Genomic DNA, 12,832 nt, shown 5'->3' with positions numbered 1-12,832 from the left:
GTTAAATAAAAATGTCAGTCATCAATTCATGCATCACCTCATGTCATCATAACAGAGGTCTGTCTTCCAGGAAAGAACAGTTTAAAATTAATGTAATATAGTATTGGCCATACTATATGATGTATTGCTTGTCTTTGTTTAATAATACAGAAGAGAAAGACCTTAAAAAATAATCGCATATCGCATCGCAATCGCAATACTGGGGCAAAAAATCGCAATTAGATTATTTTCCATAATCGTTCAGCCCTAATTTAGTGGCATAGACTTGATCCAGTGTGGTCAGTAAACAACACATTCTGTTGTGGCCATGCATTGTTAAAATGTGGTCACAATTTAATTATGTTCCCATGCAATTCTAACCAGTGACCACATCATAATGTTTGGCAAGGCAATATTTTTCCCCCATGTCCCAAAGGAGTTAAGCATTTTTAAGACTATTCTATCTCTTCAAGTTGACTCTAACCTTACATGCCCCAAAGAGTATCAGTGCATGATAATGACATGATTATGAAGTTTATTTGCTCACATTTAGCTAACCTTAAAAACGGCATTTTTTTTACTAGCTTGTACTGTTACAGGGAAAAAGAAGCATGTTAAAGCAATGGAAAATAGTTCAAGTCTGAGGCGAGCTTTGACAGCAGCAATCTCTACCTCAGGGAGAAAACAGGAGAAAAGAAACAAAAGAGAAACAACGAAGAATCTGAAGGACGACAATTAAACAGTCTTGTAAAAACAGTGGAAATTTCTCCAAGCAGGAAAAACAACTGCTGTGTACGCGGTAAGAACAAAACGAGTACATTTATAGAAGAAGGGAGGATGCCATATCAGTTCTGCGACAGACTGGCGACAGAGGTGTTGGTGCTCAGAGTACTACAGGTTTAATCCCTGTAACATTTGCAGTGGTAAAAATAAGTTGTACTGTTGCACAACTCACTGTAATCTGACAGGTGTGTAGGAGAGGAAAAACGTGGAAAAGCTCTCTCGTGCACAGTTTATTTAATTCAGCTACTTGTACACCTTAATGTGTGTCAAAGCACAGAATACTTGTCAAGGGTCTTGCTACCAAAAGTACTGTATGTACATACTTCAAAAAGTAAGTATGCACATACTTGTAACTTAAATACACACTTTTTGGTGGGGAGAGGGTGATAACAGTAAACCTACGCTGACAAAAAGTGGCTAAAATGTGATAAGTAAACGTTACAATTCTATCTTCTATGTACGAACCATTCAGGATGTGAACTCTATAAGCTAAAATAAGTGTGTGAGGATTCCTTACCCATATCCCAGTATACTTTTAATCTTACCATCACACTATTTGTGGTGTTATTACTAGAGCATTATCCATGTAGGATACTTTTTGTGTCATTTTGCAGAATTTGTAGTGGTATTGTGCTGATGGACGATGTAGTCAGAGATTAATTTTAGATCTTACGATAATCATCATAGCGTATGTATATATGAAGTCTGTATGTACAGCCAACAAGTCGCTACTGACCAAGGAAGGTATGAAGCATTTTCCAGGCTCCTTCTATTCCGAGCACAATTAAGCTAGGTGACTCATATACATGTACACGTACAGTCATAAAGCCATAATTTTCCATTTTTACAGTGTTTACAATTTCTTGAAATTGATGGCGTCAACACACCAAAAGGTAACGATATTACCAACATGTTGTATTGTTGATATAATATGGTTTTCTGAGGTCTGCAAACCATTAAATTCTGTCTATATTTACATTTTGCACAGTACCAACTTTTTTGAAATTGCACTTGTAAGAATATCGTAATATCAAATGTCTACTCAAGAAATGTCCAAACACATTTTTGACATAAATACTTTTTGTTGAAAAATTGTCAACTTTTTGATTCTCCACATCAGAGAATGATGAAAGCCTACCTTCTGGAAATATGCCTTTAAATTTTTTTACATTATACTTTTTGTTTTTTCTTTAACTGTTCATACATTTAGACTAAAATTATTCAGTGAAGATTGCATGGCCTACAGTGAATTGCTTTGAGTGTGAGTGAGTGATTGTGACAGAAATACATTAGGCACTGCTGGCACTCTTGCTGCTTTCTCCTTTCATGTATGCATATACAATGTAATAATCTAAACTAGCTCTGAATCAGCAGCAAATCTGCCACTCACTTGTAAATCAAAGACAATCCTTTGGGAAAAACACTCAGTCGTGACAACATTATGTTGCACATATGATACAGAGAGAGATGCAAACTTTTAGCTGTATTAAATATCCAAACCCAAATAACACGGCTTGTAAATATTCATGAAAAGGCTGGCAGAAGTGTAACATGTGCCTTCACTTACTGTTGGTTTTGAGGCGGGCTGGCTCACTGTTGCGACTTCCTGCTTGGTTGATAGCCTTGACGAAGAAGATATAACGGGTGCCACTCTGCAAGCCGTGCACCGTGTAGTGGTTCTGCTTGATGTTAGGTACGATCATCCAGCTGTCTGCAGAGTTGTACAAGCCTGGCAGAGCCACAGAGACACACACAAGTACACACAGCATTAGTAACAAGGTTATGTTGCCGCTTTTAAGGTAAGCAGAGTTAGTGTGTCCTGCTAAGAACCTTTTTTTTCCAGTGATGTTCAAAAGAGTAAAATCTGTTCTCAATTCCGACCAGAGGAGGGTTATTTTTCCTCAAAGCCCCCAAGTGAGTCATCCCCACCCAAATAAGGAGCTCAGAGACCACACGGCTCTCCATGTTATGCAACATTTATGTCTACATACTAATCCATCCCATTACAGTACTTTTACATCAGGTTTAGCATGACAAACTCCCCTGAGGCAATATTGTGCGTTCACTAAGCTAAAACTATAAGCCATTACGAACAAGGTACTCTCAATATAAATCTCTGAAGTAAGCGCCTCAAGGCAAAAGACTGTCATTGCCTTTAATGTTCAAATGTATGGAAACACAGGCAGTAACAGCACGACCCTATTTGGTGGGCACTTTGATTTAAAGCAGCTTGCAGTATAGAGTTGGTAATGCCAGGTAAGCTGTGCAGTCAACTGCTTCTAAACACAGTCTTCTCAGTCTCTGAGATGTAGCCGACTGTGAAAGATAAAAAAAGGAAATGTCGGCTGTGAGCTAAAGAGTTGATCGCCCACAATGGGGAGCTCCTTTGGCTTTACTCTAGCGTGAAATAACTGGATTGATTTAACACATTAAAATCACTGTTATCGCACAATTACCTGACCTACCACTCTCGTGGTAATCAAGGTATGTTTCCTGATTTCAAAGATGAAATAGGCAACTTTGAACACAAGGTGAGATTTATGCAGCTGCTTTGGAGGATTTTAGGGGAGGATTGCTGATTTATGCAAAATGGATATTGCAAAACATGCCAAGTTTGGAGCTGCTGTGCTTACGCTTTATGCATGAACATTGCGTGACATGTTATATTGCGTACCTTTTCCAAAGGCTATCATACAGGACGTGGAAAAAACAGAAACCCAAAAACTGATCACTCTTTCATGGTCTTGTGAACAACACGAGTGTATTAATAACGCCGATAGCTAAAATGAAATGAATGAACTGACAGCATGAATAATAAAACCAAGATGTGCCAACTGGAGACTATACAGAAATTCTATTTTATGGGCAAACATTTTAGAGGCAGTTTATACAAAGAACTGTGAAATTACGAACACATCCAAAAAACAACGACAAAAAACCCCCAAAAGCCATTGCCAAAACCAACAAAGCATCTTGTTTAGTAGAACCACAGCTGAGCCTAACATTTGTAGAGTTGAAAGTAGAATAACCACCCTTTTCATTGTCTCATCCTTCCTCCCAAAGCAAAATTACAAGGAAATAAAAAACACGGAAAGGGAGAGAGTTCTCTGGGCCATGCTTACCTTGTCCCATCTGGTGAGGATGCATTGTGAATTATTGAGTAAGATGGAAACAGCATGCATAAGTAATGGCTGAGAGTCTGATTGTAAATATAAATACTTCACAGGACGCAAATAAGGCCTTTAAAAGTGAGGTGCCTTTAAGAATGAATGAGGGGAGAGGACTCTTAAGGCTGGAGTGGGAGTTGGGGCTACATTTTTTACACAAGCTTTTCTAAGACAAAGAAAGCACAAGCGACACGTCTTCCTTTAATATGACAGAACCTAATTTACACCTTTACACCAGGTACACGATCCATTTTACATGCAAATGTGTTTTATTTCATCCTAGATTTGCAAATATGCATGCACTGTTAACAATGAAATCCTATTGCTGTTTCACTCGAAAAAAAAGAAAAGAAAATCAAGACTGTTGTTCTGCTGTGACAGCTGTCCCTTGTTGTCATAAAATTTATGCCACCCACCTGTCGTTTTGGCTGCATCCTGCAGAAATTAGGTAGACTACAGTGTTACGTGGGCTTTCAGAAAGAGATACATGGGAAAGATGAGAGAGAAGGACTTCACGCTGCTTTTCATTTTTAAAGCTTTTGATCTCTATAGCACCTCTCCATTTTTGCTAAATAAAATTAGGTCAGTGCGCAGCAATATGCTATTGCTACTTTTGCCAATGAAAGGAGCTTCTTGACACTAGCTTTGGAAAGTATGGTGGCGGTGTATGTGAATGAGCCATTTGGGAAAGAGAAAGCGAGGGACTACAGAGAGGAAGTAGATCAGCTTGCGTTGTGCATCCAGACATCAAGAGCTTGTGTATGTATATGTACAGTATGTCTGTGCATCTGTTTGTGTCGCCGTTTTTTCGGAAGCAGGCAGACGAGAATGGAAGAGCAACATGAAATATCTGGGGAACGGAATAGGGTTTGTCTTTGATGATGCAATATAAAGTTAATGGTGACAGCGTGTGTCTCACTGTGTCCTTGCATGGGTATGTCTTAGTCCTCTGTTCATTTCTTATAAAACAGCCCTATACGTGTGTGTATGTGCGTGTGTGCTCATCTTACTTTACTTGTACAGGTTAATATTGTCTGACTGGCCTTCTACAGTGACTGAAATCTCATCGCCATTTACTCTTAATGTATTATATCACTTCTAAGACTGATCTGGTGTGGATCAATCTCAGAACTGTTCCCTATTGAGATGCACAAAGCGCAATTTTTTACCCCTGCACTTTGGGCTTCCCTTGCGCCCACTGTGAATCTGCTTCTCACCTGTGATAATCATTTTAATATTTCACCACAGGCAATGTTTACGAGCACACATGAATAACAGGTGGCGGAGGGAGACAGCAGGCAGATATTGCTAGCGCGATTACCAGGCAGGCCTCCCAGAAACACAGTACAAACCGGCGACAGGAACGGGGAAAGTGGCTGATGTCATGCGGAGATGGAAGCAGAGGGAAAGAAGGAAATTACTACTCCCAAACAAAGCGGATGCTGCATTTCTTTTTAGGCAAGTGTAATTGTGGTAGATATTATTCATATCGCAAAGAAAGTGTATTAGGAAATACAGCTACTTGTTTTTGTACTCATAATTAGTTATTAATACCACTCTCCTGTACACACAGATGATAGAGCCAAGGTGTAAAAGGCTTTGCATAAAGACTAGAAAAAACTAAGCTGGCTCTATCCTAAGGTACTAACTACCTATTTTCTAAGAAGACAGATATTTATTTACACTATTAAAAAGCAAAGCAGCATTATGTGGAATATGAGGACCCACCCCAACAGGTCGCGGCAGATGGCCACCCCTCCACGAGCCTGGTTCTGCCGGACGTTTCTACCTGTTAAAAGGGAGTTTTTCATACTATTATTGGATTTTTCTCTGTATGTATTATTGTAGGGTCTAATATATATAGCACCTTGAGGTGACTGTTGTTGTGATTTGGCGCTATATAAATAAAACTGAATTGAATTATACTAAATGTATATCTGTAAAAAGATCATTTATGGCAAATCTATTATGACCTTTTATGCTGTTTTACCCATGTTCTGTAGCCCTGAACCTTTCCTGACACTGCCCAAGCTGTACATAAGAACCGGTAATTAAATGTTTTTACGTGCGTCTGTGAGAATAAAGCAAGTAACTGTTCTGTGATTTCACAGCATGCCAACGAGTGTTGCGTGTTCTGCCTCTGGCATGCACGGCGTCACTTGAAGCATTAAGAGTTGCTGATGGGTGCTATATGTGAGAACAGGCAACGGCAATGTCCCGACTTGATTCTCTCAATATTTTCCAAGGTGTTATGACATTAGAAGGTTGTAGTATATAATGAAAAAGGATAAAATAAAATAGTGTACAACTAAGTGTGTTTAAGAGCCTCAACAGAAATGCACAGACAAGCCTCAAAATGATAATGCAGACTTTCACAGTCAAATCTGGTTGAAAATCAAGATGGAAAAACAAATATTTATGAGGAAGTAAATGTGTAACTGGATAATCCATGATGCCAGTTGGCAGATGGCACCCGCATTCGTCAACAGCACTAGACACAACAACTTTCAGAGGGCCACAGGTAGCAGCCACACACAAGATGGTATTTGGTTTCACTTGCTGATTCTATTTTCTGCCGCTTTGCTTGGATGATCCTGCAAAGGCAGGGTTCACAAGGCACCACAACCCCACTTCTCCTCCTCATGGGAAGGCCAAGTCTGAAGATGTGGCCAGGCGAGAAAAAGGAGAGCGACAGGATGGCACTCAAGTGGGAGCATTTAGCCACTTGGAAAGTTAGAGAAAAATACTATGGTAAAAACTCAAGTGGCAAACTGGGCTAAATGAATTTCTCCATTTCTCAGTTTCTCCTACGAATCTCTAAGGACTCTGTGGCAGCACACGGCTGAATATCTGAGTCACTCAGTCTATCATAGCTGAAATGTATCCTGATGTTTCAAATGGCTAGAGCACTTAAGTTGCATGGTTAGATGGAGAAATGTCAGGCCACATAGAGGAGAAGAGAGAAGAGGAGATGAAAAGATTAGAGAGGCACAGGTGTTTGTGTGTGTATTTGTGTGCGTATGTGCTTGAATGTGCACGATTATGTACATTAATCACATCCTTCTCATATCAGTAAGTGGTTTTCACCTCCCCTATGTACCCATTATCCACTCTGATTTTCACCAGTCCATCCGTTTGTTTTCTCCTTGGCAGTGGCCTTTCTTTCACTTCATTTACGTCGCGATAGCCATTCGGTTATAATGCTGATTAGAAAACAAAAGCTAGATGGAGACAAATGCATAAAATCCCATTTAGGAATATTATGTTTGTGTCATTCTACGGTATAATATATATATTTCTGCATTTAAATGTCAAAAAACTGAATACTGCTCACTTGAATACTAACATGTTTTAAATAACATTCAAACCCCCTTAAAATACACATTTATATTTAATGTAATGGTGCCTCAAATTTTAGTCATTTGCTAGTAGCATTATAACAAGTCAGTCACAGAGCTAATGATTAGAAACTAATTAGAAAATAAAACAATAAGCATAATTTCTGCCTGTGTCCCAATATGTAGATTTTTACTGGCAATAGTGTCATAATTTATCACTGCATCATTTTACTGCCATGCTGTCTTTTGCTATAAAGACATTTGAATATGTGCACTTAAATTGCCCAATAATGTTATGAAGGGAAAGACCGTGTTTAAGTGTAAAAACCTGAAAAGGACGACAGCCTGTTTGACTTTAAAGGATTCAAAAAGATTCAGAAGAAGAAGAAGAAAAAGAAGACCTGTGCTCTGAGTCCTGGTTCCTAAATGAGAGAAGTGACCCAGAAGTAGCTGTGTGGTGACCAAATGAAACAAATACTAAGAAAAGTAGCTTCATTGCTTCCTTTATTACCTCCTTTAGCAGAGGATGCACTGGATCATCTTTAATTGAAGGAGAGGAAACGATGCATCATCTCAATGTTCATGAACACACTTATCAAAATTGAGAAAGTGGTGCAGATCAGCTAAATGTTAAAAGTAAGTACATGTTCTATTGCATACCATAACCTACTGATGTACTTTGAGTTTTTAAAAACATCCTTTTAAATGCACTGGTGAACTATGACTGTGTCGCTGCTGTAATAAAAATCTGCTGCTTGTCAAAAAGTCGTATGAAGTCTTGCATGTTCTTGCATGAAGAATGCACGCTCTCAAGATAATGAGCTTGATCAAAATGTGTTTAATTTTCTTTAAAACTCAGTTTGCATTGGTAACGTCCATTGCTGTATTGCTGGGATTGTGATGGATGGATGAAGGGAATTTTATTTGGGTCCTTTCCAAGGAGCTGGAAAGGAGTTGCGCTCCTCAGCAGGAAAATACATTTTATTCCACTTTATTGGCTAAGCAGGTCAAATTAGTGTGATTGCAGGGTGATCTACTAATAGCGTGCTACTTACAAAGATGCAGCCAGTTCATTTTGATAATAACTACCATTCTGCCAAGAGCAGCGCAACTTAACGGCTCAAAAACCAGCAGTCCTGATGAGGAAGCATGTAATCTGCTAACCTAAATAATACAGTCTGAGCACGGGTCTTAAGTATGCGTTTCTCACTGATAACGGCACGGCAATTCAGATTACTGAGAGGAGGCAAAAGGAGAATCAATATGTTTTTGATACAAGGGTTAATTCTTCTGATAGAAATTGATGTTGCCTGTTTGTGGTGCTGCAGGTTGAGAGTCAGCTGGAGACGTGAGTTGTTATAAAGTATTCCAGTGTATAGACCTGAAATCTGTGCGTAACAGCGTGTAATCTGTGTGATGTGTAGAAGAAGACCAAATATTATCTGTCATCAGATCCAGAGCCCTCCATTTGTTAATGAAGATAGTGTTAAAGTACCATATACAGAAATGTGTGCATTGCTTTTTTTTGGTACCTTTATTATTCAGGAGCAGAATTATTTAGGGCTTGGCTCTAAACATTCAGGGTGAGGACCGGCCGTAAAAGTCCAGCCTTTGTAATAAAGATGTTTTTCATTAGTTTTTCTCGCCTATTTGGCCATCTTCTCAACATTGTTACTGCAAGTGCGGCCCGATACTCTGTGCACCACATTTTAAATCCTCACCAATTCTCCTACACACCTGTCATTGAGCCTTTACTTGATCTCATGATGTTTTTAGATGAGGTCAAGAAAAAGCTGCCAGGAAAAGAAGGTAATATTTCAGATTTTAATACTAGAATTAGGAGCCTGCTGAGTCAGCCACGTGACGGTGATAGTGGATTGAAATTTGCTCTGAAAACTAAGCATTTGCTCTTATAAACTGCAGTATGATCTCTGTTCTATTATAAAACACCTCTAGTAATTGCAATTCATATCTAACGGGAAAAGCACTGAAAGCAAAACACTTTCATCATGGTCGTGTTTAGTTAGATTAAATCTGTTTGATTCTTGCCGACTTTGATCTGCTAGCAGAATAAATGTTTGGGAAATATCACAAGTACATTGTACTGTTACAGCCCTGAAATAAAAAATATGGTACTCATACAGGGATTGGGGTACTGAGGATTAATGGGGAAGGTTAAAACTGTGAAGCTATGATCTTCAGTTTTTGTGTCTGCTGAGTTTTCACACTGCTTAAAAAATATGTGATTCTCTCTCAGGCATCCCCTTGTGTTACAGTATGCACTGTATGGCCTATTTTATAATGAGTACTCTTGATAACTCAGCTCCATCTCTCTAAAAATACAAGTATGGAAAACAAAAAAGACAAAAAAAAAATCCAGGTTATCCAACACAGCTGGTATAAAATATTGAACATATCAAAATAAGACTAAGTAATGCTGAAATGATTGCAGTGCTTTGTTTCTTGAACCCGAAGAGAGGTCAGTGAAAATGGTTTGCTTAGTGCTTCTGTGTAGATAGATGTACATTTTATATATATTTTATGATAAAAACTAGACGATTCTTATAATACCACAACAGCAGCAGGGTCACACAATTCCAGGCTACAAACACGGGCTGTAATTGAGGATGCAACTAAATGGAGAAGAAATTAGAGCTGGTGGCTAGGCAACAGCAAAAGGAAGGAAGTGCAACAGAATGAACAGCCTGAGCAGAAGCAGTCCGTGAAAGTATCGTGCAGTCAGTGGTCCATAGAACTGCAGTCGAAGAGAAGTTGTCAAAGTCAAGTGAAGTGCATCATGCACAGTGCATGAAAAGAAACGCATAAACAATGGGAGGGCTATGTGACAGCCAGTGGCACCAGATTCATTTCAGATGTGGGGGACTAGTAAAAAGTCAGCCAATAAAATTGATTTAAAACTATTGCAGCATGTCAGCTGTCCCCTCTCATCCGAAAAATGGTTGGGGGAGAAAGTAACTGTGGATGGTTCTACGTGAGAGAATGCAAAAATCCATGGGACTCCTAAAGTTTTGCTCAGTTTCAGTTAGCATCCATTCATCCATAATCTCCACTTAATTCAGGGTGGTTGGAAGGCAGGGTAGACCCCGGACATGTCACTAATCTGTCACAGGGCTAACACAGACAACCAATTTAGGATCATCAAATAACCTAACCCCACTTCGTTCTGTGGGAGGAAGCTGGAATATCCAGGGGGAGCCCACAGAGACGTGAGGAGAACACTGAAACCTGGAACATGGTGGATTTGAACCTAGGACCTTGTTACTGTGAGACAGCATCATGTCCAATGAGTTTGCTCTGCCTTGTTCTTTACTCTTCCCCTCTATTGAGTGTGTGTTACTCACTGATGAAGTTTGTTTGGCCTGTGTAGATCGTGTACTGCAGCTCATAGGAGGTGACGCTGAACTCGTCCTCAGACGTCCAGTGAACAGTGATGGTGTCGTGGGAGGCGGTGCACAGCTCGTCTCTTATAGATGGAGGGTTGGGAGCTACGTGTGGAGGAAACAAGAACACGATCAAATAAAATAAATGTTAGAAAGCGTCATCAAGTCATTTTGTCTTAATTCTCAGAAATATAATACGTCTCAACAGCTGCATAAACTTTTTACTACTTGAATTTGACACTAAGTGGACACGAGGTAATTGTCTTTCTAAAGGGGAGTTTTGTGTGTTCATAATGTCTTTCAGACATTCGTTTTCATTTATCTGAGGGCATATGAATGTGTTGGCTTTGTGTCAGAATGAAAACCCCGGTCACTTTTGTAAAGATCGTGATCACACCCTTTCTTGGTCTGACCTATTAATATTTAGGCAGCCCATTCAACGTGGAGAAGTCTGAATAGCATGGAGCCATATAGCACACAAACGAACACAACTTCTGAACAGGTGTGAGCCTGTGTTTTGTTTTGGCCAATGAAGACTTTAATTAAAGAGAGGGTGTTGACATCCAAAAACAGATGGCATATGAGATCAGGGTTCACAAAGATCAAAGTACAAGATAACAATGTATGAGGAAATAGAGCAGAGTTAGAAAAGCTTCCTTTGTGCTTTTTTGTCCAACACAATCTTAGATAATTTATACTTTGTAACTGTCATAGAAAGCATGAGCATTTGTTGAGTTAATCTGCTGCTCCTTAAGGCCAGATGACTTTTCTGTCTGAAAGGAAGACAGTGTAATGTAAAGTACCTTGAGGTGACTGCTGTTTTGATTTGGAACTATATAAATAAAATTGAATTGAATAAGTCAGCAAAGTTGTGTTTTCCATGTCTGAAAAGGGCTTATGTGACAAGGCTGGATAGTTTTCTTAACTTATAGAGAACAGTTTTGTTCTTTGAAACAGTGAATCAAAAAAACAAAAACAAAAACAAAACCAAGACAGCAGCAGGACGACTGTTAACATATCTACTGCAGATTTGACAGGATGTGAATATACCTGTTAGGTAATCTAGTCCTTCCAGAATCTTCTTCTCTCGGGAGAAGTCAAGAGCAAAGTTGTCAAACGCCTCGTTCAAGTTGACATCTGGGATGAGCACCTGCGAGGAGGCCGTGGCCATTGCAACCCTTTTGAGTTGTCAGGACATGGGGGCGAGCAAAGTAAATGGTAGAGAAGGAGGGATGAGAGGTCCGATGAGGTGACGAGGAAAAGAGGGATGGAGCAGGAAAAGATGGGAGGTGATGAAGAGATGGAAAAATAAGAGCAGAGAAGTGAGGTGAGATGGCAAGAGGAGAGAGGTGGTAGACATTATTAGTGACACGGAAAAGGGCAAGAGAGGGGAAAAAATTTAAAAGAATACAAACATGAAATTCATAGTCTCAGAATAAATGTCTACATCCAATCCAACTCAGAATGTCTGCCTTGGTGTTGTCAAAACACACTCAAAGCAGACATGCACTGACAGACTTACTCTACAGTCTCTACAGCTTTGTGGCAGAGGTGGGACCAAGTCATTGTTTTGCAAGTCTCAAGTAAGTCTCAAGTCTTTATCCTCAAGTCTCAAGTCAAGTCTCAAGTAATGTCAGGCAAGTCAGAGTCGAGTCTCAAGTCACTGGTGTAAAAGTCCGAGTCAAGTCACAAGTCTGAAACTTTGAATTTCAAGTCCTTTCGAGTCTTTAAAAAAAAAACGAAAAAATAATGTTGCAGTTATGCTAAATGTAAATATTAGACCATGTAATTTTAAAATCTGTGTTTTTCTCAACACATGACAAAATAGTGAACTTAGAAAATATACACAAATTGTGAAATTGCACCTCTTTAAAATGCAGCTCAATTAAACCTAGCTCCAAGAATAATTTTCACCGACAGTTCTGAGATAAGCTGCATGTTATTCTTGGATGCGGTTGTAGGACCGGTGTTGCACAACACCGGCTTTAAAATCGCATGACAAAAATATCATACACATTAAAAAAAAAACTGTATCACCAACGTAGCCTGGACAACATTTGCTAGTTAGATGAAGTCAGCTATCTCATCTTAGCATATTTATATGCATATTTATAATTATACGGTTCTTGGAGTGAGTGCATACACTCATGAAGTTTAGTAACTT

At 39.2% G+C, this 12,832-nt stretch overlaps 1 protein-coding gene across 8 annotated transcripts in view; it reads right to left on the bottom strand.

Annotated features, from left to right (window-relative positions):
* The window catches only part of mid2 (midline 2), a 165,281-nt gene that overhangs the window by 20,439 nt on the left and 132,010 nt on the right, over nt 1-12,832 (bottom strand). For all 8 annotated transcript variants that reach the window (XM_082505666.1, XM_082505664.1, XM_082505667.1 and 5 more), the window contains 3 exons: nt 11,719-11,846; nt 10,630-10,773; nt 2,330-2,491 (listed from right to left, as the gene is read on the bottom strand). In XM_082505666.1, coding sequence (XP_082361792.1) covers nt 2,330-2,491; nt 10,630-10,773; nt 11,719-11,846 — 434 coding nt within the window. The remainder of the gene's footprint in view (nt 1-2,329; nt 2,492-10,629; nt 10,774-11,718; nt 11,847-12,832) is intronic.

The sequence above is a fragment of the Aulonocara stuartgranti genome (genome assembly GCF_965226115.1).
Source record: "Aulonocara stuartgranti genome assembly, chromosome: 2".
NCBI classification, from domain to species: domain Eukaryota; kingdom Metazoa; phylum Chordata; class Actinopteri; order Cichliformes; family Cichlidae; genus Aulonocara; species Aulonocara stuartgranti.
The sequence above is the reverse complement of the archived record's forward strand: the minus strand, read 5'-3'. Positions and strand labels throughout refer to the sequence as shown.